A 26069-nucleotide genomic window follows, 5' to 3' on the forward strand; every position below is an offset into this window, starting at 1 on the left:
GAATGCCTTGAAGACTGTTGTTTCGAGATTTAAATTTTTTAATATTCCCTGAAGTCTCCAACTAAGTCTAGTCCCTGAAAGGCTTTGTTATTGAGCACCACTAGCCAACATTAAAGTATTTATAATACTTTAAAATTTATAAGATGTTCTCGTATATTCTGTTTTATCTGATCATTACAACAACACTGTGAAGTAGAACTAGCACAGTTATCCCTGTTTCATAGCTGTGGAATATGAGCAAGAGGATGTTATGTGATTTGTCCATAATCCCATAGCATGATCCCATAGAGAGTAAAGGGACTATTATGAATATTTGGATTCATAGTTTTTTAAAAGCCTGTTTTAATCATTTTATTATGGTTTCAGAAGAAAGTAAAAGCACACGTATATGTTTAGTCCAATATTTTCAACCAGATATCACTTTCCTGTTATGATTGATTATGTACTTGAGTGTGTGTGTGTGTGTGTGTGTGCGCGCACGCGCGTGCACATGCTAAGGAAATAGTAGGTGCTTGTCATAGATTAGATAGATGATAGATGATAGGTAATAAATAGATACTTTCTACAATACTATTCTTTGAATGCAAAGTAATATATATCATTATTGAAAATTTGGATGACAGAAAAGTACAAAGAAGAAAAAAAGATCACCTTTAATTTCTGTTGTACCTTTTCTTTTTTAAGTTTAAAACCAACTATGAGAAGAGAAGCGTTAAAGTCCCCATCCAGTCCAATGAAACACTGGTGGGTGCTGTGATAAACAATGTGTCAGAGGCCATGGAGACTCTTTCAAGGATCACAGAGGAGTTGGTCCCAGTTCCAGGGTCTGTGAATGGGGTCAATGCCCTGGGACTGGTCGTCTTCTCCATGTGCTTTGGTTTTGTGATCGGAAACATGAAGGAGCAGGGACAAGCCCTGAGAGAGTTCTTTGATTCTCTTAATGAAGCCATCATGAGATTGGTAGCAGTGATAATGTGGTATGTATTTCCGTTTGCTATATATATGTGTGGTTTTAAAAGTCTGAATTATGGTAATTTCGGATACTATATCTGATGTTTATTGCCTTCAACATGTGTCTGTACTTAAGAAAATGCCACCAGGCAGGACGGCCAATTGCAATTCTGCTAAGCACAAGAAAATCAATGACTTTCTGGGCTTGTAGAGGCCTTGACTCTATCTGCAAGCCTCTCAATAAGTTTGCTTCCTTGTTCTTGAAAGATGTCAACTCCTTTACCACCATTTTATATCTATTTAGTTATTCATTCAATGTATATTTATGGACTATCTACTATATACCAAGCATATATACTATAATTCCAGGCACCGTGAATATAGCAATGAAGAAAACATACAAGAATATCTTGGATCTTAACATTCTTTTCAGAAAGACAAAATAAACAAACAAATCACACATATGCTTCAGTCACAGGTGCTGTGAAAAAAATAATAAAATAGCAGGTTTAATTTTATATGATGTGATAAAAAGTGACTGGGGAAAAGGCATAAAATTTGCCTTGGAAAGGACTCTGAGGAGGTAACAATGTTTGCTAAGATCCAAATGGCCAGGCGCCAGCCATACACAGTACCAGGACAAGAGCATTTCCAGTAGCAGGAAAAGCGAATGTAGAAGCCCCTAGAGCACCAGAAAAACAGATCTCCCCTCCTCTGTTTCAGCCCTAAGGAAGAAATTAAATGGCGGATCTACTGCATGCCTGAAGGACTCATGGGAAGTATTATAGAATGCCAAGCCACAATTTATAACCAAACTTCTTCAAATAAAGTTGAGAGCAGGAGACAAAGGAAGACTAAATCCAAGGAGGAACATTGACCTTGGAAAGTAAATTCTCCCCAGCAGAGAGAGAACACTTTGATTGGTTTAGCATCATGTGGGTGTTGCTTACCCTTTATCTTTAATTTTTAATCCAGACTCCTACTTGGCACCTGAGGCAGGAAGGCATCCATTTCTAAGAAAAATACTCACCAACATGATTAAAAATATTCTTTGTCTTTATCGCCACAAAAGCCCAGAGAAATTCATTTTTCAGGAGTTCGTACAAGATGGATATGAACTTGGGCACAAAGATGGATCAGAATGTGGTCTCCACAGGGGCCCCCAAATGAAATCCTGGGGCCCTCCTTTGAAATCCTGGCAGGACTGAAAGTGGACATTCATCTTCATATTATTAAAATGCCTCCACCTTTCACCTCTTTTATGAAAGAAGCCCATTCAAGGCTGCTGAATGAACCTCACATGTAGCTTTTCTAAGCTGTACATTTTGCCTGCACATTCAACACTGAGTTATTACATTTCTGAAAACAGGTACTCTTATAATTTCCTGGCCTGTGTTATTAAAAGACTTTTAAAAGAAACATTGTATTTTTCTGTTTGAAATAAGCTCTCTACAGTTCCCAGCAGACCTTTCTTTTTAAGGGGATTGGCCTCTCTGTGTTTAGTAATGTGAGTTTGGTTGTGGTTTACTGCACAGAGCAGACAGAAGAAGCTGAATGCCGGGCGGTGGGGCCTTGAAGCAACCAGGGTTGTTTCAATATGTGCAAGTCATTTTGTGTCTCAGTTGTTCATTCTTGCCAAGTCCACAGTAGAAAGACCACAAATGGCAATAGCAGCCTGAAGGTGATAATTACTTACTTAGAACATCTATAACCTGATTGTGGTAGTACATACATGCATATTTTTTATTAATTTTAATAGCTTGAATTTAATTTATGGCTACCTTCTATTTATGGCAAATGGTAATAGTTTTCCATTTGCACTGTAACATAAAATTTCCTCGTAGAGTAAATTTACTTAAGTGAAAGAGTTGATTTGAAGACTAATATTAAGTAATATTATAAGTAGTGTATAACTTAGGAAAAAATAATAAAAGCGATCCTTGAATGAAAGAGCTAACAACATCTAAAACACTGAAACGGCATTGTATGCGTCTTGCTTTAACTTGGGAATCAGTCTCTGTTGTGGAAAATGTTTCAGAAGTCTGGATATTGGATGGATGGATTCTGGCAGTTTAGAGAACTTAGCCGGGGAGCAGGAGACAGGAGGAGCGGGTCACATCTGAGGACCAGACACATGGCCCAGATGTGAAAAGAGATAGTCATCCAGGAAAAAAGATGTGGTTAACAAAACCTCTGTACCTGTCTTTTTTCATAGGTTTAGGAGGGAAAAAAAAAGTACCCTAGAGAAATTCTGAGTGAGAGAAAAGCCTAATTCTGCAATATTTATACTTAAATTTATAATTAAAAAAAAAAAAAAAAGGAAAATAAAGAAGTTCACAGTTTCTACAAGTCCTAATAGTATCCTGGGCAAAAAAATAAAAGTTTGGAAGTTAACTCTCTCATACTTTTTTCTTATCACTTGGTAATTTCTGTGGAATAGTCTGTTGCAAATCAGACTTCCAAATGTGTGTGTGTTGCTTCTACCTAGGTACGCCCCTCTGGGCATCCTCTTCCTGATTGCAGGGAAAATTGTTGAGATGGAAGACATGGGAGTGATTGGGGGCCAGCTTGCCATGTACACTGTGACGGTTATCGTCGGCTTGCTCATTCACGCAGTCATCGTCCTGCCCCTCCTCTACTTCTTGGTGACGCGGAAAAACCCTTGGGTTTTTATCGGAGGGTTACTACAAGCACTCGTCACAGCTCTAGGAACTTCCTCCAGGTACGTATAGATAAGTGGCTGATTCCTATCAGAAATTGTATCTCAAACTTTACTTTGGACCAGAACCCCCAGGTTGAGGGTAGAGAGGGGACTTAAACTTCCAGGCAAATGAATTGGCTTTTTCACTTCTGAGGCTAATCAGACTCATATGGGATTCAAGGAATGGCTGGTTCTAAACCCTTTTGGGAGACGCAATGGAAACCAACTAGCCTTTCCTGCCCACCATTATCTCCCTCTTCCAGTTGACATGTGCCTGAGGGAGAGGTGGCAGAGTGACTTGGCACATGCTGTTGTGATGGGGAAATAATGGCAAATGATGCCCCACAGAGGAACCCAGAAGCAGGAGAGCTGCCCAATGACTCAGTGGAGAGACCCACACTGTTCCTAACCCTGCTCCCCTATTTATATAAGTGCTGACTTAGTTCCCTTTAACCTAGGACATGGGAGAGGAAGGAACTCTCTGTCCCAAATACCAAACACATGAGGTACAGTCTGAACTATCAGGACTGTCAGCTGACATGCCCTGTTTTACTGTTCTCAGCTCTGCCACCCTGCCCATCACTTTCAAGTGCCTGGAAGAGAACAATGGCGTGGACAAACGTGTCACCAGATTCGTGCTCCCTGTAGGGGCCACAATTAACATGGATGGGACCGCCCTCTACGAGGCTTTGGCTGCCATTTTTATTGCTCAAGTTAACAACTTTGAACTGAACTTTGGACAGATTATTACAATCAGGTACAGGGAAAGGTCTACATAATGTTTTCTTAAGAATGACTTTAAGTGATAAGATGGTGATTGGGGATTCAGTGAGGAAACTGGTTGAGAAGGGGATCACACATAAATAGGAGGCTGAGGTTTGTAGGAGTAGTTTTGATATTTAGGCATTTTTGATATTTCAGTATTTTTATTCTTTTTTTGTTAAATTACAGATGTGCACATTTATTAATGATGAGATTCTAATAATATAGAAATGTGTAAAGTAAAAAAATGAAACTGTCATTCCCCATTTTTCTGTAGGTGACCACTGTTAATATTTAGTGTACAAAGACCTTTTCTTGTGCATAGACATACACATTCTTTTTTTTTGTAATTAATGGAACTATACCATATGTACTGCTTGCCACCTGATTGATTTATTTATTAATATATCACCTATAAATATATCTAGCTTTTTCTTTTTAAATAAATACATAGAAATATGTTATATATAGGAATAGAAAAATACGTCTATCTACCGAATACATGGTATGGAAATTTTTCTTTTTAGAAAAAAGGTTAGATTATACTTCAGTTTTAAAAGGCGTTAAAATATGTCTTATACAGACAGTATTAGAAAATAAAAACATAACTTGAAAAATTAAACGGGTTAATTTTTAGGCAGTATAAAATAGATGATAGACCACACTGACATAGATTGAGAATTTTATTTTTATGGACTCTATTTTTAACCATTATATTTGAAGTGTCTAGTGAAAGGTAATTTTTCCTCCCATACCTACCTCCGATTTCTTAGTTTCCTTCAAAGGCAACCACTGTTGCTTGCTAGTTTCTTTAATATTCTTCTGGAAATAGTCTACACATACCCATGTGCATATGCGAATAAAATCTTCTCTTTTTGCTTACCAAAAGTCAGTATGCACAACAGACCGATAAGTATAATGGAGACTTAAACTTCACAATCCAGATCAGACTCTGCTCGTCATCGTGTGTCTGTGTGTGTGTGTTACGTGTTAATTATTATTAGCAATTTATTTTGGAGATCAAATAAGTCATATATTTTTGCTTTTTCACAACTTTCTATCATAAAGTATTTGTCTCACATATAGGAAAGTTGAAAGAATATTACAGCAAACGTTTTCTACCTAGATCCAACAATTGTTAATTTTTTGCCGCTTTTCCCCCCCCCCCCCCCGCCGCCCCTTCTTGGCATTTCACTTGTGCATAGTTCCGCATGCAACTCTTAAGAATAAGGACAGTTTTCTACATAACCACAATAATAAGAATCTTTAAAATACTTCCAGAATATCCAGTCTCCATTCAAATTTCCCCAGTTGTCTCCAAAATGTCTTTTAGAACTTTTTACCCTAGACCAAATCATATTCAGATTTATGGCTCAAATTTGATTTTTATGTCACTTTAATCTTTTTTTAATCTCCATCAGTTTCCACACATTTTTTGTATATATACACACATATACATACATATATTTAGAAGTAAGTTATGTTAGACTGTATATATGTGTTACTGGAAAATGATAATAGTTGTAGGGCGCATTGGTACATTGTAGGGTGCATTGTAGGTACACTGGGGCTGGGAGATCAATATCTTAGCTCACTGTAACCTATTCTTGGGCATATATTAGCATACTGGTTGAAAACCCTTGAGTCTCAAAAAAGGTTCAGCTGCATGTGACAGAATTCAAAATAACAAAACAGTGATTTCAGCAAGATAGAACTGCATTTCTCTCACGAGGAGCAACTCTGCTCCACAAAGCCATCAAGGCTGGTAGGTATCCTATGGTGTAAGAGACCAAGGCTTGAGGATCCAGCATCCCTGGGGTGTTACCCTCATCCAGATGGTTCAGGACGGCTCATCACCACTTCCAAATTTTTGCCAATGAAAAGGGGTGGAGTCGCACAGCCCTCAAGCTGCTTGATCACTTTTTATCCATGGGTCATTGGCCGGAACTTTGTCTAAAGGAGTTCCAAGAGAGGCTAGGAAATGTCTTCATTCTGGGCATCTGTATACCAGCTAAAAATTCTAATACCATGGGAGGTGAACAACATGGGAGAACCATAAACAGTCTCTTCCACAGACTTGTTATTTTATTAATACCACTTTATATCTAGGTAATACTTTACTACTTATAAAACATTTTCACCTCACATTAGCCTATCAAATAGATATTTAACAAACTGAGTCCCAAATAGGTTATGCGCCTTACAAACCAGGACCACACTGCCTCCATTAAAAATATTTATAGTGCTACAGAACTTTGTTCCTAATCATTTTTCTTTTTCGTCGATAAATTTGACTTTTTTCTGGCCTCATTAAACCATACAAGTTCAATATCTTTACAGCCTTCTACTTGGACAGAGGAATTATTAAAAACAAATCGTTATTGAACTATATACAGTATTTTAGACCTTATAAAATACTTTTAGGTACATGAAAAGTATATAGCCACCAGTTTCTTCATTTAGAAATGGCTATAATAATACGACCAACTTCTTAAAGGTTGTCGTGAGGAGCAAATGAGATAAGCCATACTTAGCATATCAGATGGCACATAATAAGCACTTGATAAATATTAGTTATATGATTTTTTGTTCAATGAGTTTTTTTATAAGCTCATTTACATTTTTCTAAAGCACATTCTCTTCTGTTAACTTGGCAAGTCAGACATTGTGCTACGTGTGTATGCAAGGCATACTTTCTATTTGGGGAGATTTGTACAAATGTTTTCTGTTTGGGAACTTCTTTTAACAGCATCACAGCCACGGCTGCCAGTATCGGGGCAGCTGGGATTCCTCAGGCAGGCCTGGTCACCATGGTGATTGTGCTGACATCTGTGGGCCTACCCACTGACGACATCACGCTCATCATTGCAGTGGACTGGTTCTTGTAAGTATGCTTGGACTTTGTTCAGGTTCACCGTCATAGGGTGCCCCTCTGTCATCCTAGGGCACCAGGCAGCCTGGCGTGCCTGCCAAAAGGGCTCCACAAAGAGGGGCAGCTTGGCCAGAAATTAAATTGTCTTCATTGCCTGATCCCTGCCCTTATCTGGAGACCAAGCCCCAGACGCCATGTGCATTCACTCCCTTATCAGCCCATGGGGCACATCTGGCTGCTACACCTCTCACTCCATAAAGCCATTCAGGGATTGGGAAACCCACTGTTTAGAAAGCCAGCATAAATCAGCAAGGCCGTTTCTGAATTGCACAACATCCGCACGGTGGCTGGAACAGAACTGCAGGCCTCGCGCACTGGCTCAGGCCCTTCTTCCTTGTGCTTCCCATTCCAATGGCATAACGCAGCACAGATGTTCCCTCTGAGCCCAGCGGGGAGCGGGGCAGCCGTGTCATTAAGTGGAATCGCGTTTTAGCTCTGGGGAAAGTTGCATGAAAAGTACCCTCCACACCCTCAGACACTCACCCCGGGGGGCCCATCCCTTCGCCCTTTTCCTCTTACCCTCGCAGTTGACATTCTCCGCCTCTTTTCTCTCATAAGTTCTCTTTTACTTACAAAAAATTTCTCCCCAGGATTCCCAAAGTGAATGCCTGGAAGGACACAGTAGGTCCTGGAGTCAGCATATGTTGACTTCACTAGATCTGAGCCCGGCAATATGCTCACAGCAAGACAAGGGCAGGAGAGGGTGATCGGCTGAGATCCTGAGTTCCGCTGTCACTTGGATCTGTGTTTGCATCAGGCCCTGCGTGACCCTGGGCAGGTTACTTGGCCACCCTTGTTTTCTCCTCTGCGAAACAGGGACAATAATGTCATCTACCTCCCGGTGATGCTGTGAGGATGAAGTGCAATGATTCATGGGAAGCGTTCAGCCCACTGTCTGGCCCACAGTCAGCACTCAAAAATTATGAGGTCTTTTATAATATAAAGCTGTGGGGCTCAACGTTTTTAGTCTCAGGACCCTTTTACAGTTAAAAATTATCGAGGACCCAAAAAGCTTTTGTCTATACGGGTTATATCTATCAATATTTATCATATTATAAAAACTTAAAAATTTTTAAGTGTTAAATTCATTTAAAGGTTACAATAATAAATTCATTACATTTTAATATAAATAACACTTTCCTAAAAAAAAAAAAAAAAATAACTTTCCAAACCAAAAATTTAGGGAAAAGAATGATACCATTTTACATTTTTGCACATCTTCATTTCTGGCTTAATACAAGACAGCTGGAGTCTCCTAATTGCTTCTGTATTCAATCCACTGTGGCATCTTTTGTATTGTGTTGTAGTCTTTGCAAAACTCCGCTAGACATTGATGGAAAATGAGAGTGAAAAGGGCAAATAACATCTTAGCATTATTTTGAAAATAGCTTCGACCTTAGGGACTTTGAGGGGTCTCTGGACCATATTTTGAGAACTGCTGGTATAAAGGAAGGTGAGTTGTGGGAAAGAGAATCAAAATGAAACTTTATATAAAAGGAGAAAAGGAAGGGTCATTCCCCACTGTTGATCCTCTAACTAGTAACTGAAAGTTAATCACCTACGTGTCCTTATAACTTTTAATAACTATTATAAATATGATGTGTCTATTATGTAATGAGATAGCTGGGGGATACAGCAAGCTCAATTTTAAGGGATGCTGCCAAACTTAGCCGGTGGTTCAAAATATGAGCTAAAGACACCGATGTCCACAGGAGCCTCATCTTTCCTTCTTCCTGCCCTTCCTCAGGGACCGCCTCCGCACCACCACCAACGTGCTAGGAGACTCCCTGGGGGCCGGCATTGTTGAGCACCTGTCACGACATGAACTGAAAAACCAAGATGTCGAAATGGGTAACTCAGTGATCGAAGAGAATGAAATGAAGAAACCCTATCAGCTGATTCCCCAGGAAAGCGAAACGGAGAAACCCACCGACAGTGAAACCAAGATGTAGACCAGCAGAAAGAAATGCCTTCTTGAGCATCAGGTGTTTTGAAGACGGTCACAAAATGTTTCCATCTCGTTACAACTACAACCATTCTCTCCAGTGAACCCCTCACCTCCCTCTCCTTCCCTACTCTGATAGGATTGGGAAGTACTCATCCAAAAACAAGGGAGGATTTTGCAGTGGCCAAAATATATAGTTTTCATCCCACATTTGAAAGTTTTAAATCATTTCATCTTAGTCTTCGATGAGAAGGTACTGAGATCAAGTCTTGGTCAGATCTTACAAGTGTATGTGGCACACAATCCTGTAAATGTGATTTTTATAAGTTAAAGAGTCAGACAAATAGTAGGCTAAAATATGGTTTTAAATCAACTTTCAAAATTTAAAAATCCTTCAGAACACAACTCAGTTTAAGTATCAAAACAACTTGATACACTATAATCGGTTATCACTTGGACAGTAGAAGGGTTTTTTCCCCTTTCTCTCTGATTTGTATCCTTATTTTATTAGTAGCAGGGCAAAGTGAACACACACCTAGCTCAGCTGTGAGGAGGTGCATAAAGTGGAATTCCCATGTGGCCGTGGACAAGTCACATCTTATGTCTAGGCGTCAGTGTTCTTATCCGTAAAATGAGTGAGTTCCCTACATGCCTTTGTGGTCTGTTCTAGCCCAGATATCCTGTGGCATCATGAAAGAGCCTGCCCTCCATTTCCCTGCAGAACATCCTGTAGCAAGTCTCATCCCATGGAGCATGGGACTTTCAGAAAGCACATTTATTGGGAATGAACGTTTCTATGTAGGACGGAGATGGCAGTGTGGTTTACCAGGTCCTGTGTCCAAAATGTCAGTTATGCAAGTCACCAGGCCCGAGGCCATTCCAGGAGTGGAATTATTCATGATCACTTTGCTCAGTTCTTCCCAACGGTGAGAGTATTCCCTTCTTTTCTACTCTTCCCAAACTGAAGGGGCTGCTCTGGGAAGGATGTCTCCCACCACTCCTCAAGTGACAGTAGACTTTTAGAAATTAAAATATAAGACTAGCAACTAGCAAGGGTGCACATGGCCTTACTGTGGAACACTAAAGAGCCAGCTAGGGAAGAATGGAGCATGGTTGACATTATAAAGAGAAGATTTTAAAACACCAAGATTATAGGTCATCTTTAAGAAAGAACTTTTTTTAAAAAAAAGAAGTTCTTTTTTTTTTTAAACCAGAAACACTGTTTCTCTTCAGTTCAAAATCATTCCCCAAGGAAGTCTGCATATCAAAGTATAAGGTTACTTCTTACGTATTTTAAACAAGACAAACAAATGAGATCTCTTTCTAGAAGTCTGTGAGCTGTGTGGGTGGTCTCTTACTTGAAAAGGTTTTTGACTATAATCAAAAATTCTTAGAATGAGGGAAACAAGATATTTCTTTGTGTGGGAATTCCACTTACCAAATCATTCGAAACCTTCAGCTGGAGTGAGGTTTGGCTTGGTTTTGTTTGTGCCCTTGAGAGAAATGGGTAGAATCAGTATGAAGATACTGCCAATGTGGTTCCAAAAACAAAAACAAAAAAAAAACAGCAGAGGCATTAGGTTCAGAAAGAGAATCTCCCAGGTTTAGAGGAGATTAACTTTTTTACCCTCTAAGGAACATCCAGTCAAAGACACAGAGAGGGAGCTGTCGGACAATACCAGCTGTGTTTGAGTTTCTTACTGTAAATGGTGAAGAATGAACTTAATTATGCTAACAGACTGAAAATCTAGACATACATCCTCTGATATACAATTAGAGGTATTTTTATATAGATCCCAAGCATTATATGTGTACAAAAGTTAACGTTAGGCTGTGGTGGAGTAATCATTTAATGTCAAGGCTCTATTTCGGAAATACACTACAAAGTTAATGTACATGGATGTTATCTTATGACTCCAGTAGAGCAAAAATTAATCATGTCAAATTAATTCTGTTACACGAGTGTGATCTTTTTTCATACTAACCATTTCTTATGGAAAGCAGGTCCTCTAGGATGGTCCTCTCGCCAGCCCATCACAGGCTCTACATATACATGTACCCAGTATGGACTGAGAAGTATTACTTTGTAGATGTATTTTCAATAAAGAAAACTTAGTTTTACATTACATCTTTGCATGTTGTTGTTGTTCTCCCTGAAGGAAAATACATTTTCCATTCATGGAAGTATTACAATGCGCTCAGGACAATGCTGGGGAAGGATACCATGCAGAATTTTTTAGATTTTACTAAGCATAATCTTGCAAAGACCAGTGGAGGGGGAGGGGCGGGTCAGCCACAGGAAAATAAATAAGGACAAATGCTCCCTTGCCCAACTCCTAGAACTGGACCGGAGAGCGGAAATGAGGGAAGCACTTTGCTCTAACAACATGCACTTACTTGTCCACATCAGATTCAAATTTCTCAGATAAATTGAATCATTTCCATGTTGGCATTAGAAAAGTATAAGCCACCATTGGTTCTTCCAAAAAGTGATTTCTTGTCTGACCTTCCAACTAGGTAGATTTATCTGTGTGACTACTACTGCCATTTGTGAAGAGAGCTAGATAAGATCTCAAAGGTTGTTCCAGAAACAGCCACGGTGCTGGCAAACTATTCTAGTCACGAAGAACAACTTGTGGATGACTACTTCTTTTCATCATGCTTTTTAATAAATAATTATTAAATTCCAATACCATGGAACACCAGATTGGAGTTGTGTCTGGAGACTCTTTAATCTGATCCTCTACCTGCAGGTGACAGCCACTTATGGGAAAGGCTCTTAAGCGGGGTCCACAAACCCCAGATCATCCATGTGAAGGCGTCAGTGGGTTCACGTGGCTCTTGAAATTATGGGAAAAGTTTTGTGCTTTTGCCTTTTTCCGGGTTAAAAGCCTTTCATTTCCATCTATATCTCTAAAGAATCTTTCGGCCCAAAAAAATTCCAAATCGCTGTTGGATCAATCCATTCTAACTTTTTCCAAGGCATCTGTGATATTTGAATTGCTGATTGGAGAAAGGGAAGGAAGCCACTTACAGTTGGAGAGAACCAAACCAGCTCAGGCCACCCTGGGCGGAAGGAGCCACCTGCACACCTGTGGGACTTTCTGGACAGAGGCAGTCGGAGAAGTAGTGCCACGAAGGATAAATCCAAGGCTAAGAAGTGCTTCTTCCTGTGTACCCGTCTCCTTCCTTTCCACAGCCTAAACTAGGTTTTGCCCCTTCCACGGTGCTTGAGGAGCGGGTCATCAGCCTGTGGAAGAGCTTTGGAGACATTATTAGGTTAAGGGAGTTGGCAGGTCGGCCAGTGTGTGGCTTAGATGATGGGGAGGGAAGCAAGCAAAGATCTGCACAAGAGGCAGACACAAATCCGTTCACAAATGGAACTATGTAACTTCTTCAACATTTTTTTTAAATGTTGCTGATAAGTAAATACATTTCTAACAAATTTGAGAAATTGGGAGTCTATGTGCTCCCCTGCCTGTGTTTACCCCTTCAGCACCACTATCCCCAGGCAGGATCCCCTTTCCTCGGCCGGAAAGTCTCACTTTCTGGGAAAATATTTTTTTTCTAAGCCTTTATTCATCTACCCCACGTTGAAAACATTTTGGTGCTGTTAATTGCGTGGAGGGAGCTCGGAGAAAGAAGGGCTCCCTTCCCGCTGAATGGGAGCAAACTGAGGAGGATGCTGTGGGCGACCGGCGCACAGGCCCTGTTCCAGGCGGCCCGCTGGGCACTTGACCCAAGGCTGCTGTCAGTCATCTGGCCTCCGGGGCAGTGCGCTGCCCGTTCTCCCACCCGGGTGGTCCCAGAACTGGGGCAACAATGACCAGCTCTGTGCGGCCTGTTCCGGGGTCCAGACCACTTGGGAGGCGTCACCCCGAAGGCAGGCTCGGAATAAAAAAGCCATCAGAAAGAGAGCAAGGAAGAAAGAGCGAAGGAAACTGATGAGCAACGTTCTAACAGGGAAAGTAGAAGAAGAGAACTCTCTGGGATAAACGAGGCCGAGGCCAGGTCTGGGGCCTCAGGAGGGAGTGTGGGGGGAATGGGGGAGCGGTGAGAGGCGGGGTATACCTACAAAAGCGACCAGGGGGAGCTCGGAGCTCTTCGTGAAGAGGGATTCGCTTTAAAAGCATATGGAGTTCTAAGGTCTACACTGCAAAGGGAGGATCAATACGCGAAAGCCATCAAGGGGTTTAAAATTCTTCACTGTCCTCATTTTTCTTTTCCTTCTGCTCACTCTGCTTCTCCAATAGTCTCTGCCAGGAGCCCTTTCCTTTCTGGGTACTCGTTTTGTCTCCCTTGTGCTCTGCCTCCCTCCCCTCTCACCAATTTTTTTGCCAATCCGTCCCGGATAAATCACTCCCCATTTCATCGCTAATGTTTCCCAGACACAGGCAGGTACTAAGAAAGCAGCATGCTAACATTTTCAGCTGACCTTCCCTCATCGTGCCCACAAAACTACTGTCTCAACCTTTACTTTGGACAGTCACATTTTACTGATTTACAAATAGAAGGCACTCTGTAAAATCTGAATTTCAGATAAGTAACAAATGCTTTAGTATAAGCATTAAATAAAAAAAATAATGTTTTCGTGTGACCATGTCCCAAAATATTACATGGAGCAACTTGCATTTTTATTTGTTTATCTGGCAACCCTACGTAAAGTGAAATGAAGATTCAAGACGATTTATGTTTGCCTCAATTAAGTGGACATTATAGGTGAGTTTGTGGGGTCATTAAAAATAATCATTCTAATTTTTAATTTCTTTCTGCAGGCTAAAAACAAGCTTTAAAAGGCCATCCAGATCTGGGACATTTCCTATTACTTATTTGTTCTGGAGAATTTATCACTCATTATGTGCTTATAAATCTGTGGCTACACTTAGAAAGCCTGATCAATCACCTTTAAGACTTCACAGAACAGTCTTAAATAAATTGAACACTGTTTCAGTTATCCATGCTTGAAATATTTTAAGTCTCACATCTGTTTTCTTTTCTTCTCTTTTCTTTTTTCTCCTCTCCTTCTCTCCTTTCTCCTGCCCCCGCCTCCTTCAAACATAAAATATTTGCTGTAATCTATTACAGAGCTGAAAAATTTGGCATTCACATATTGTTTTCCAATGATGAACACGTTTTTTTCATTTGGGGTGCTCCTTTTAGAAAATCACCCATATTTTTTTTTTTTCTCCTGCCCCCGCCTCCTTCAAACATAAAATATTTGCTGTAATCTATTACAGAGCTGAAAAATTGGCATTCACAAATTTTTTTTCCATGATGAAAAACGTTTTTTTCATTTGGGGTGCTCCTTTTAGAAAATCACCCATATTTTTTTTTCACAGTGTGCTGTTCAAAGACCATTGTTTTCCAGTCACTGTAAAGTTGGGAATGAGGCATTTTTCAAAGTCTCTTTAGGAAACTCCAGCCTCCACGGATGGGCATTATTCCCACGAGTCCCTTCTTTAAGCCAAGGTTATGAAAAGCAGGACCCAACTGGTACTGCAGAAGGAGAATAAAATACGCCCCTTAAAATCATAAACTCTTTTTAAATAATCATATACGTGCAGCCATGTTAAAGAGATCAGTGAGTCTCAAAGAAGATAATGTCAGATGACAACTTTTGGATTTCTTTTCCAACTCTTTAGGTTCAGGGGATCACACAACGTCCTGAAGGCAGCCAACGAGGAGCTTGCAGACACAGCAGGAGAAAATAAAGACTATCAGGTCAACCCCAAAAGGAACTGATGAGGGGTCTGCCCTGGGGAGAACTTAGCACTCAAAGATTCTGTCAGCAATACAATTCTGAAAACTGTCACCAATACAATTCTGAAAACTGTCACCAAATGCCACTGTCTTGGCCCTACAGTGCCTCTGTGAGTTATCATTTCATTTAAACTGCTGATGAGTTGTTAGCCAAAAAAGTAGAAACCTCGGGAAACTCTGCACGTTTGTTAGAAAACTTACATAGCTAAACTAAAAATAGCTTCCTGCTGCCTCAAACCTAAAGGCCTTCCGCTTCTGAGTGCTGGATGAATCCAAACTTGTACACAGTGCTGGGCTGAATCTGTGCCTGTCACAGCTGACTTCTTGAGCAGTTTCATCAGGGTCCTTGGACCATCTTGATTAACATGATCTTTCAATAGCGTGTTAATGGTAGTTTTAACGCGGCTTCTCCCCTTGGCAGGTAGAGTGGAAAGCAGAGCTGGATGAGGAGATGTGAGTTCTAATCTCTGACTTGCTTTTAACCAACAGTGGTACCGTGACCCAGTCATTCAGACTCCCTGGGCCTCCTCATCTGTGCGTGTGGGGCTGGATAAGACCCACAGTCCCCAAACCAGTTTTCATATCAGATTCCCATATATTGGAGGAGGTGTTAAAGTAGGATTCTGTGGTCAAATAAGCGTGGCACGTGATAGATTCAGCTCCAACTTCCTCTTCATAAATGAGTATAATCATACCTTCTCATGAGAGTGTAGTGAGAATTAAATAAATGATAATATAAAATTCTCAGCAAAGTTTCTATCACTTAGGAAGATTTCTTAAGATGTTTAGAGCACAATGGGCTCAGTGCAGGAGGAAGGGGCGTGGAGGTGACATTGGAGGAGGGGAGAGAGGTTCCTGCTCCTTCTGGGCCTGCTGTGAGCAGGACGGAACTCCCCGAGGAGAACACAGACCCACGTCTTCTGGGAGGGAGGCTTTGCAGAAGCCTGTCACCCCTGGAAACCGGCATCATGAGAAACTGCCAGGCCTCTTCCCAGAGGGGCCTGGGCCTCTGCGCCCGGGGCGGACCAGCAGTCCCTGCCAGTCTCCTTAGAGGCCTTTGTCAGGCCAGCTCTCCCAGCAGCTTCACACTGCATGGAGGTTTTGTGAAGGGCACAATTCGACACTCTGAGGAGACCACCCAGCTTCCTCCAAGTCTCCCAGAGAACAAAACTGCCCCTCTGTGTGCCAACGACCCCCTCTGCCCGGCCGCCTCCCTGCCAAGGGGAAGTGGAGAGGCGGTCAGGCCCCGCTCTGTGGGAACCCAGGGGACGGTGTGCTAATGAGCTGTCCCCAGCTCCAGGCCAAACACGCTGTCCCTGGGATGCTGCTGCCACCCTGTGGCAAAGGTCTTTCTCTAGGCTTTTAAGGGTCATGCCAGACCAGACTTCACGGAAACAGAGAGCATTTACTAGAAGCTCATTACTATGGACCCGAGCAAAGGCTGTAGAGACAGATGATAGTTCAGAAGTCTGAAGAAACAAGGAACTTGAAGCATTCTGTGTCTACAGCAGTGGTTCTCAAAGTACCTTAGAAATGCAAATTCTCAGATCCCACACTGGAACTGCCAAATCAGAAACTCAGAGGCCAGAGCCCAGTGCTCTGTTTTAACAAGCCCTCCAGGCCATTCTGGTGCCCACTAAAGTTTGAGAACTACTGATCTAGAGTGTTCTTGTAGACCAGGTGAGGACTCTTGATTTTATGGGAGGTGTAATGGGATGACACTGATAGTTTAAAAAGCAGAAGATCCTTTATTTCAGACTTCTCTGTTTCTTCTCCAAGCTGACAATCCCAGTCTTTGCTCACCTAAATTATCTCCTTTGGATGACTTTCTATTTAATTCTGGGTGACCTTCTGTTTAAATGCTCGGCATCTTTCAATGCAGTCCCCTAGACTTTCTCCTCCCTGCCCTCTTCTCCGCATTCTTAATCCAGCCCTTGCTCCCACCAAAGCAGAGTCCCTGTCAGACCCACTGGCTCTCAACCTGACATCCACACGGCACAGGAAATGAGATTGTGGTCTCAGATACACAAATCACACAGTCTGTTGACGCAGGGCAGCCTAGCACAGTAGGGGAGAAGGGTCAGAGCTCCCTGTCCATGGTGCTCCCTCTTCTCCTCAACTTATGTAACACCTACCCTCTCCGCCAAAGAAACTCCTCTCCTGGCCTCCCTTCTTCTAGCCACTCTACGGAAAGGATGCATTTCTGTCACCCACTCTCTTCCTACCTGAGTATCCCAATGAGAACTCTATGGTCTGGTTTATCAGGCCTGGGTCTTGATTACCTAAGGAAGGAAATGAGGGAATTTAGAAAATCTTTCTTCACGATGCCTGCTCTCAAGTCTATTGCCTTGAAATAAGATCCTATTTTGAGAATCAGAATGTGAATACTATTGATCTCTTTCTTCTGTAATTATCCTAATTTCTTGAGGCAGATGAGTGCCCTTGTCTGGCTTGATAGGAAGTATTCAAAAAAGAAAAAAATATCGTGTCAATTTTTCCCATCAAAGTACTCTAATATTTATTATTATTATTATTATTATTATTATTACTATTATAGAACTATTTCTAAAATGAGGCTTCAAAGTGGGAGAGCAATTTCACTGGGCTTCTTTTTCATTCAATGGATTTTCCCTGTGTCTTTTCGTAGACTAAATTTTTACTTCTGCTTCAGAAGTCCTTCTTTCTCTTTTTGAGATTTATTTATTTATGAAATTCGAACTACTTTGGGCTTTTATGTCTGGCCTAGGGTTTTTCCCTCCTCGATGTCCTCTATTTTCCCTCCCATGAGGTTGTGACTTGCCCCAGGACATGCTGCCAGGTCACCCTGGATCTGTTGGCTGCAGTTAGAGGCCCCATGAGAGAAAAGACCGACGACTCACTATGGAGAAAATGCTGAGGCTTCTAGAGCTCAGACCCTGTAAAGGAATCCACTTCTGCTTCCAGCCCCTGAATCAAGTCTGGCCATTTGTTTTGGGTAAGCGTCTTCTTTAAGTGAAGAAAAGGCTTGAAGAAAAAATAATGAAAACATTTTTTCAAATCTTCCCCCTAAAAGATCAAGGAAAACCTTGGCGTAGGAAAGAGGCCACCATTTACTATTTGTTCCCTGCCCAAATGGGAATCAGAGACCGAGGTGGCAATAATATCTCTCGAAGCAGCCGATCGAAGCAAAATGGCAAAAGTCCATCATCCATATATGTCAAACTCTCAGACTCCAAGCAGATGCTTCCCCATTCCCGCCTTGTCCCAGCTATGCGCTTATGAGACAGTGAGTCACCCCAGAGGGAGCACGAGCTTTGAAGCGAGGCGCTCCTAGTTCAAACCAAACCCCTTCACTTACGCACCGTGTGTCCTAAATCAGTGAGTTCACTTCTCTAAACCCAACATCTCCTCCTCTGGACCAGTATCATTGGGTTCATGGAGTTTTCTGGGGATTGAGTTAGATAATACCTAGCACACACATGTGCTCGATACCATGCAGCTATTCTCGGGGCTGAAATACAGCTGAAAATCAGTATGCCAGAAGTTATCACTGTGGCACCTTTGATTGGTTAGCATCTGTGGTTCAGCAATTGTAAAGTATTTTTACTATCACCTTTGACTATTGCTAGTATGGATGTTATTATTACTTTGGGGTTTTTGTTGTTGTTGTTTTGTTTGTTTGTTTGTTTGTTTGTTTGTTTTAATGCCTACAGCACCTGGTCTTCCAAGGTGGTCTCCCGTCCACGTATTAACCAGGCCGGACCCTGCTTAGCTTCTAAGATTAAATGAGAGCGGGCGCATTCAGGGTGGCATGGCCTTAGGCATGTTATTATTACTTTTGTTTTCATACTGTGGGCCCAGGTGGCTTTATCTGGAAAGAGAGAAATCTTGCCACAGGATGGCAGCAAACAATCGCCAAAGTCCTTCCCAGCTCTAAACTTTCATGAATCCATGAAAATGATCTATAGCTGGAATCAAGTCAGGCCAAAAAGGAGTGAGCTGCAAAACCAGCCAGTTGTGAGAGCCAGGAGGAGCATCCTTCCCTGCTCCTTCCCATCCAGGCAGGAATCTGTGAGTGCCCCTTTGAGAGTCTAGAGCTATTCCCGAGGCTCACAGGATTTCTGCATCTCCTTGCCTTCCATCTCTTTAATTCTCTGTTCTCCCTTGATTGCATACAACCACTCTCTCTTTCTCTCTCACATTCTCTCTCTCTCCTAGCCCTCAGATGGAGGACTCAGACAGCCTACTGGTTTTCCATTTCTCTTCCCACTAAGGCATCCTCTCTCCGATCACCACTCCCCTGGCTCTATGCTCTGAAGCAATCTCCACACCGCCAGGCCCAGGATCTTGAAACTCTCAATTCCAACAGAGCAGTTCAGGCTCCTACTTGTCTGTAGGGAATTGGACTGCCGAGTCCTAGGCCTGATAACCAACCAATCATCAACATGTGTTTACTGAATGAGGCAAATACGCCTAATTCTGAGTTAGACATTGGGCAGGGCCACGAAGAAGCAAGGTTCCAGGATTGCTGTGGCTTTGTGCCCCAGCTCTGGCCTAAGAGGGGTGAGTTTGAATCTTGCCTCTGCTGTTTGCTAACCGTGTGAACTTGGAGAAGTTTTATATCCTCTCTGAGCCTCGGTCACCTCATCTGTAAGACAGAGGTATAAAAACATCTATCTTGCTATGGTAGCTAGCTGTGAGGGCAGGTGCTCATGCATACATAGAGCAGATAATCACAAAACAACAGGCATTTATCTTAAAACAAGTTCAAGGAATTTACAATCTAATGAAGAGGAGAGATATAAGTACATCAGAAGAAAACAATACCGATGGTGGTATGGATTCTTATGCCAGGATTTCAGAAGAGCTGAAGTTCTAGGTCATCTGTCTCTTCCTCAGGTAACATATAAGGTAACATATAAAGTAACATAACTCTCTCAGGCTGAAAAAACCTATATAAGCAGCTCCATTACAAAATAAATCACAGTACTCTGATGATTTTTATTTATTTATTACCTTGAACATTAAAAAGTCAGTTTTCCCAGCTCCTCCCTCAGCACCTCACAGGACTTCTTGGCTAGAATTCTCCAGATAGCATGTATGTCCTAAGCTCATTCATAATTGTGCATAAATTTGGCAATATTTTGAGCACTTACTGTGTAACAGCTAAGCACAGGTCCTAACAAGGGAAATCATTAAATGAGTAATAGTATTCATGTGATAAGTACGAGGAGAGGGATAGACAAGGGAATTCCCGAGAAAGCATCACTGTAAGCTGGACAGACCTCTCAGAGGCATTATCCCAGCACTCTGCCTCCCAGTGTGGTTATGCCTGAACTACACACGCGGGCTCGCTCTCTCCCCAAGGATTTCCAGTCACAGGTTTTCGTATTAATCCCCCTTCCACAACAGAGTGCACTCACTTAGTTAAATTGTAAAGTTCTCTAACCGCACATAATATAAAGCCTTTCAAGTACAGATGAGGAAGACATATATTGAAAACTTGTTGTGGGTACAACAGTCCTGTGAGGAGGCACTATTATATCCATTTTATACACGAGAAAGTGGAGCTTCAGAGAATAAATAACTTAAGGCAAAGTTGCAATATGAGTTCAGTTTCATATCTAAAGCAGGGGTCTTCCCCCCTTAAAATAACCCTGGAAATCAACTCTGATCAAGCCCTGCAAACCCAGGACTTCTTCTAAAACATATTATGTGATAATCTCCTGGGCCGTTGTTTTTCAAACTGTGGGTCATCAATTGGGTGGGTCCCAAATTAGCATTTTTTTTTTTTAATGAAAGAATAGAATAGAATAAAATAGAATAGGTCAGAGTGCCTCACATGTTGTATTGTTTCAAGAAATTTTTAGTTTAATTGTATATGTGTGTGTTTTCATTGTGTATGTATAGGTTTGCATTGTGAGTAAGTTACATTTCATGATTAAAAAGTTTAAAGCTACAGCTCCAAGCCTTTGCTGATCAATAACCAATAATCAATCAATAACTTTCTCACTTCGTGAAGGTAAGAGTTTGAGTACCTTTAGGTTTCCACAACTGACCACCCTCAAGGAACTTTCATCTTCCAAATACAAATCGTTCCTTAAGAATGATATTGGGGCTTTTATCAAAGAAAGAGCCAAATGTTCTCCCACCACATATTTTCCAAATTCGGATCTGGACTCCACGAACACATGTTCCTCTGACCCAGCCACCCAAAATCACTCCATATGCAGGTGAATTTGAAGGTGGGCTCCATGACCAGGTTAAACTTCTCCTAGTGGTACCTGCAGGTGCTGCATGCCAAATGAAGACATGCTCCCTGGCCCTGAGCTCTGGAAACAGAAGCAAGGGGAGGAATTCCTTGTTCGTACTGACATCTGGTGGCCGTCATGAGGCCAGCACCCCAGGATCTGGAACTTAAAGCTTCCACCTGGTCCCAGCCCTGATGCAGATGAATTGATTCTTCATGTCCCCGCATCCCTCTTGGATCACCTCCCTTCTCCTTGTAGCTGGATCCAGCAAGGTAGAGGGAAAAGACATCCCACATAGCCAGCGTCCATCATCTATCACGCGAGCCTGTGTCAACTGAAACTCTGTAAGGCTCAGCCGTAAGATGGGGATAAGAAAACGGTGGCCTGCAGTGAGCATGGGGGCAGCTTATTTTATTTGACCCTCAGAACAACTCCTTTAATGTCAAGTTCCAGATTCCGTTTAGGCATTCAAAAAACATTGGTTCTTAATTGATAGTTTCCAGATGGGAGGGAGGTTGGGAGCCTGAGTAAAAAAAGGTAAAGTGACTAAGAAGCACAAATTGGTAGTTACAAAAGTCAGATGAATGTAAAGTACAGCAGAGGGAATATAGTCAATAATATTGTAATAACGATTTATGGTGTCGGGTGAGTACTAGCCTTGTCAAGTGATCACATTAAGATATATAAATGTCTAATCGCTACGTCCTGCATCTGAACCTACTATAATATTGTATGTCAATTGTAATTGAAATTTTTTAAAATAAGTTTTATATATATATACACACATAAAATAAGTTTTATATATATATACACACACATTTTGGGCTTATGGTATTATCTCTTCTACAGCAGATAGAATGTCCTTCAACGTCTATATATATGATATATATATTTACCACAAGAAAACTTCAACAACTTTTTAAAAATTGAGGACTTTATGACACTTTTGATAAAAGAGGCCCTTTGGGAGTATTGTATAAAATAAAAAGGGCAGGAATTATTGGCTCCAATAAATAGGGACAGCAGTTGGCCAACCCAGTCCTTGGATACTGTTCCTTTTTGTTAATAAGCTGTATTATTCTCCCATTGCTGCTGCACCAAATGACCACAAATTCTCTTGCAGTCTTTATTCTCTTACAGTCCTCGATGTCAGAAGCCTAAAATCAAGATGCTGGCCAGGCTGCATTCCTTCTGGGAGCTTTTGGAGAGAATCTATTTCCTTGCCTTTTTCAGTTTCTTTTTTTTCTTTTTTCTTTTTTCTTTTTTTTTTTTTTCAGGTGAGGCAACACTTGGTTGACCTCACAGATTGCAAGGACCTTGTCAGCTTACACTCCCTTATTTTTTTTTTTTTTTTACACCTACAGCACCTGGTCTACCTAGGTGGTCTCCCATCCAAGTACTAACCAGGCCTGACGCTGCTTAGCTTCTGAGATCAGACAGGATCAGGCTTGTTCAGGGTAGCATGGCCGTAGATGCCTTTTTCAGTTTCTACATGCCATCTACATTCCTTGGCTGCTGGCCACTTTCTCAAATTACTCCAGCCTTTTGCCTCCATTGTCACATCTCCTACTATTCATGTTAATCCTTCTGTCTCCCTCTTATAAGAACCCTATGATTACATTGGGCCCGCTCGGATCATCTGGCATCATTTCTCCATCTCGAGATCATTATAAGAGCCTTTTTACATGTCAGGTATCATGTTTACAGGTTCCGAGGATTGGACATGGACACCGTTGGAGACCATGATTCAGACTACCACGTAAGCCTCGGCTAGGTGTCCTCCCACAAAGGATTTCCTAGTTTCAGGCTCTACTTTTCTGACAGGATGATACTTGAAGCTCCATGAAAGCCATGCTTCATATCTACAAACTGAACATTTCTTCTCTATAGTAAAGCAGCAGGGTAAGGTGCTTTAGAACCAAAGGACAGGATGACTTCTGAGCTCAGCTCTTATCATTTTTCGTCGGCTGGATCATGGGCAACTCATTGCACCTCACTGAGCCTCAGTTTTCTTGTCTGTGAAAGGGAAACATCATCTCTTCTCCGAGTTGACATGAGGATTGAAGATCAGCTCTGGAAAGGACTTGACACATAGTAGGATCTCCAGGAGACTCTCTTGGATAAAAGTGAACTTGAGCTGCCCAGCAATAGCATTGTCATGTTGAGTCTGCCCATGATGGGGATGAAAGGTGAAAAGAAGAGGAAAAATCCAGAAGGAATAAAATGTTGGTCACGTTGCCAGGGCAAGAATGAGGTAGTATCCTTTTTCTACCTGACCTACTTTGTGAAGACAATGAAAATCTCTTTCTGTTTCCTCATTATCCACTGTTAACATCAAATATACAAGCAGCAGACAGCGGGTCCACATCGGGAGCAAATGGCTAGCCTGAAGAAATGCCATGTGTGTTTTGAAGATGGTGCTGGATTTAGGAGGCTTAAAAGTATGTTGAATATTCAACGTTGCTGATACCCAGTTGGATTGGGAAAGCAAAAATCTTTAATTGATCGGTGATCTCAGTTTCCTTCTTCGCAAATGAGAATTTTTTTAAAAAGTGCCTCTTATTCTAACTGGGTAAAACACAGAGGAACCGCAAAGAATTTTGTTAATGACTCTGCCATCCATCCTTCTATTCTGAAGGGCAATCATTGTTTAAGTCAGGACTTGTGTCTTAGTTATCAGTGTCTGGACATGAAAGGGTTTTAAGTGTGGGGCTCTGTTATGAAAAAGACTTGTTTCTTTATACTCACTAGGCATTGATCACTTTCATCAAAAATAAGACACCCTGCTTAAAACAATTAGCTTGAACAATAAATACATGTATAAGCAGAACATGAAACTATAAATGAGTTTGTTTTCTTCTTTCCTGCCACACGTATTAGATAACAGAGACACGTAAAGTAGGTGGAAGATGATTCAAAGTAATTTCAGGGCATTATTGCAAAGTGAGGCTAGTAAGATTTTTGTCTTTTTGATAAATCGAAGGAAGCCGGCAGAACAAATCTCGTTTGGGAAGTGCCTTTTCACTTAGCTGTCCTCTAAGTGAAGATGCATTACCTCTAGAAAGAAAAATCAAAAATTTTCAACCACCGTGGGTAAAATGACAAATTTGGCTCCCAGCAATACATTCTTGACAGCTACTAGAGTTCCAGGAAAAGAAAACAAGAAAATTGAATTTGACAGAAATAAAGAGGAGTCAAAGAGAAGGAATTTTTTTCAGGTAGCATCTCAATGCCTTTGAAGGGATTTTAGGGCAATTCAATAACAGACCACTTAGCATCTTTCCCATTTTACACCATAGACGTGAATGTTATTTTAATGGAGCTGCCACCCTCAAGACAACAGGTGGTGTCTACATATTTAATCCACGGATTGATTGCGCGATGACTTGCTGAAGACAGCTTGAGAACAAACGTGAGCAACAACCTGCCTGAGAATGAATTGTATAGCTTTCCATCAGCCCTCATTTCTGTTCTCAGGCATACACGTCTGTGGAACTCTTGCAATAGCCTGTTCTCCAGTCAAGCTTTGGGTCGAGGAGATTGTTTGTTCCATATTTGGAGGGCTGTGCTATCCAATATGGTAGTGGTTATTTAAGTCAATTATTTAAATTAATTAGTGGATTTTTTTAAATGAAATGAAATTTAAAATTCAGTGGCACTAGCCGCATTCCGAATGCTAAACAGCCACATGTGGTTAGTGGCTATCGTATTGAACAGCACATATATAGGACATGGCCATCAGGGTAGAAAGTCTTATTCATTGAGTTGTTCCTGAGCTTGGGACACTGTGAGCTGATAGTGAAGGGTGGGAGCTGGGAGAAGGGGTACAGGAGGAATACAGTCGGAGAGGAGGGGCTGCAAAGGACTTCTATGAGCAACCAGAGGAGAATTCAAGTCAGGATATGATTGCTGTTTGCCTACTCCCTGAGCAACGAACCTGAGAGAAACAAGGATAAATAAATGAGATGTGGTTCCCGTCCTCAGGAAATTCAGAGTAGGACAAAGGAAACAAATCCACATTTCAAAACCACTTCACTACAAGTTACAGTGCCAAAAGGGACACATCATGAGAAGGATATGGGGGCACTCAGTGAGTTATTCATGGAAATTAAAAATGAGAATACTTAAGTGGCTAAAGAGTGGAAGGAAAAGGAGAACACGGGGTAGGAAAGGACCCCAGAAGGGAGACAATGGGGATCAGAGAGAAATGTCGGTGTGGAATTGCTGACAAACACAAGCCCAGTATGGAGCCAGGCTAGCAGAGGGTGTAGATTCCCAGCATCACCAAATACCATTTTTATTGGTCTCATACCACAACGTTTTGAAAGATGTTTGTCATTATTAACTGAAATGAAAGAGCAGGCCTGTGTTTTGGAGTCAGAAAGACTTAAGTTTGATTCCTAACTCTACTACTTACCAGCTGTGTGATTTTTGGCAACTTACTTAACCTCTCTGAGCTCGTTTCTTCCTCATCTACAGAACGGGATTATGACGGCTATTTTTAAGTATTGTCATGATGACTAAATGAAATAGTGTATGTGAAACTGCTTAGCGGAGTGACTGGCACACAGTAGATACTCAACGGGAGTTAGTTTGCCTTTTCTTCCTGAAGGCAGTGGCTGAGTCTACAGTCTTTGGAGACAGCCTGCTTGGTTCAACTGCTGACTCTGCCTCTTATGGGCTGTGTAACGCGGGCACATTGCATTCCAAGAGAGATATTCCCAAAAGGCAGGTAAGTGTGGACGTATTCCAGCCTGAGCATAGCACTTTTTGCAGAAGAAATGAGAA

At 41.5% G+C, this 26069-nt stretch overlaps 1 protein-coding gene and 1 pseudogene across 2 annotated transcripts in view; one reads left to right on the forward strand and one right to left on the reverse strand.

Moving 5' to 3' along the window:
* The window catches only part of SLC1A3 (solute carrier family 1 member 3), an 82355-nt gene extending 70938 nt beyond the window's left edge, over positions 1–11417 (forward strand). The window contains exons 6-10 of one of the 2 annotated variants that reach the window (XM_006919487.3): positions 685–977; positions 3440–3673; positions 4215–4409; positions 7164–7298; positions 9094–11417. In XM_006919487.3, the coding sequence (XP_006919549.1) occupies positions 685–977; positions 3440–3673; positions 4215–4409; positions 7164–7298; positions 9094–9298 (1062 nt within the window). In that variant the 3' untranslated portion in view covers positions 9299–11417. The remainder of the gene's footprint in view (positions 1–684; positions 978–3439; positions 3674–4214; positions 4410–7163; positions 7299–9093) is intronic. The other variant, XM_025052156.1, reaches the window with a different exon arrangement.
* Positions 11418–22636: 11219 nt separating this feature from the next.
* LOC112486110 lies at positions 22637–22755 on the reverse strand (annotated as a pseudogene).
* Positions 22756–26069: the final 3314 nt, after the last annotated feature.

This window comes from Pteropus alecto, unplaced genomic scaffold (genome assembly GCF_000325575.1).
Source record: "Pteropus alecto unplaced genomic scaffold, ASM32557v1 scaffold338, whole genome shotgun sequence".
Lineage (NCBI taxonomy): Eukaryota > Metazoa > Chordata > Mammalia > Chiroptera > Pteropodidae > Pteropus > Pteropus alecto.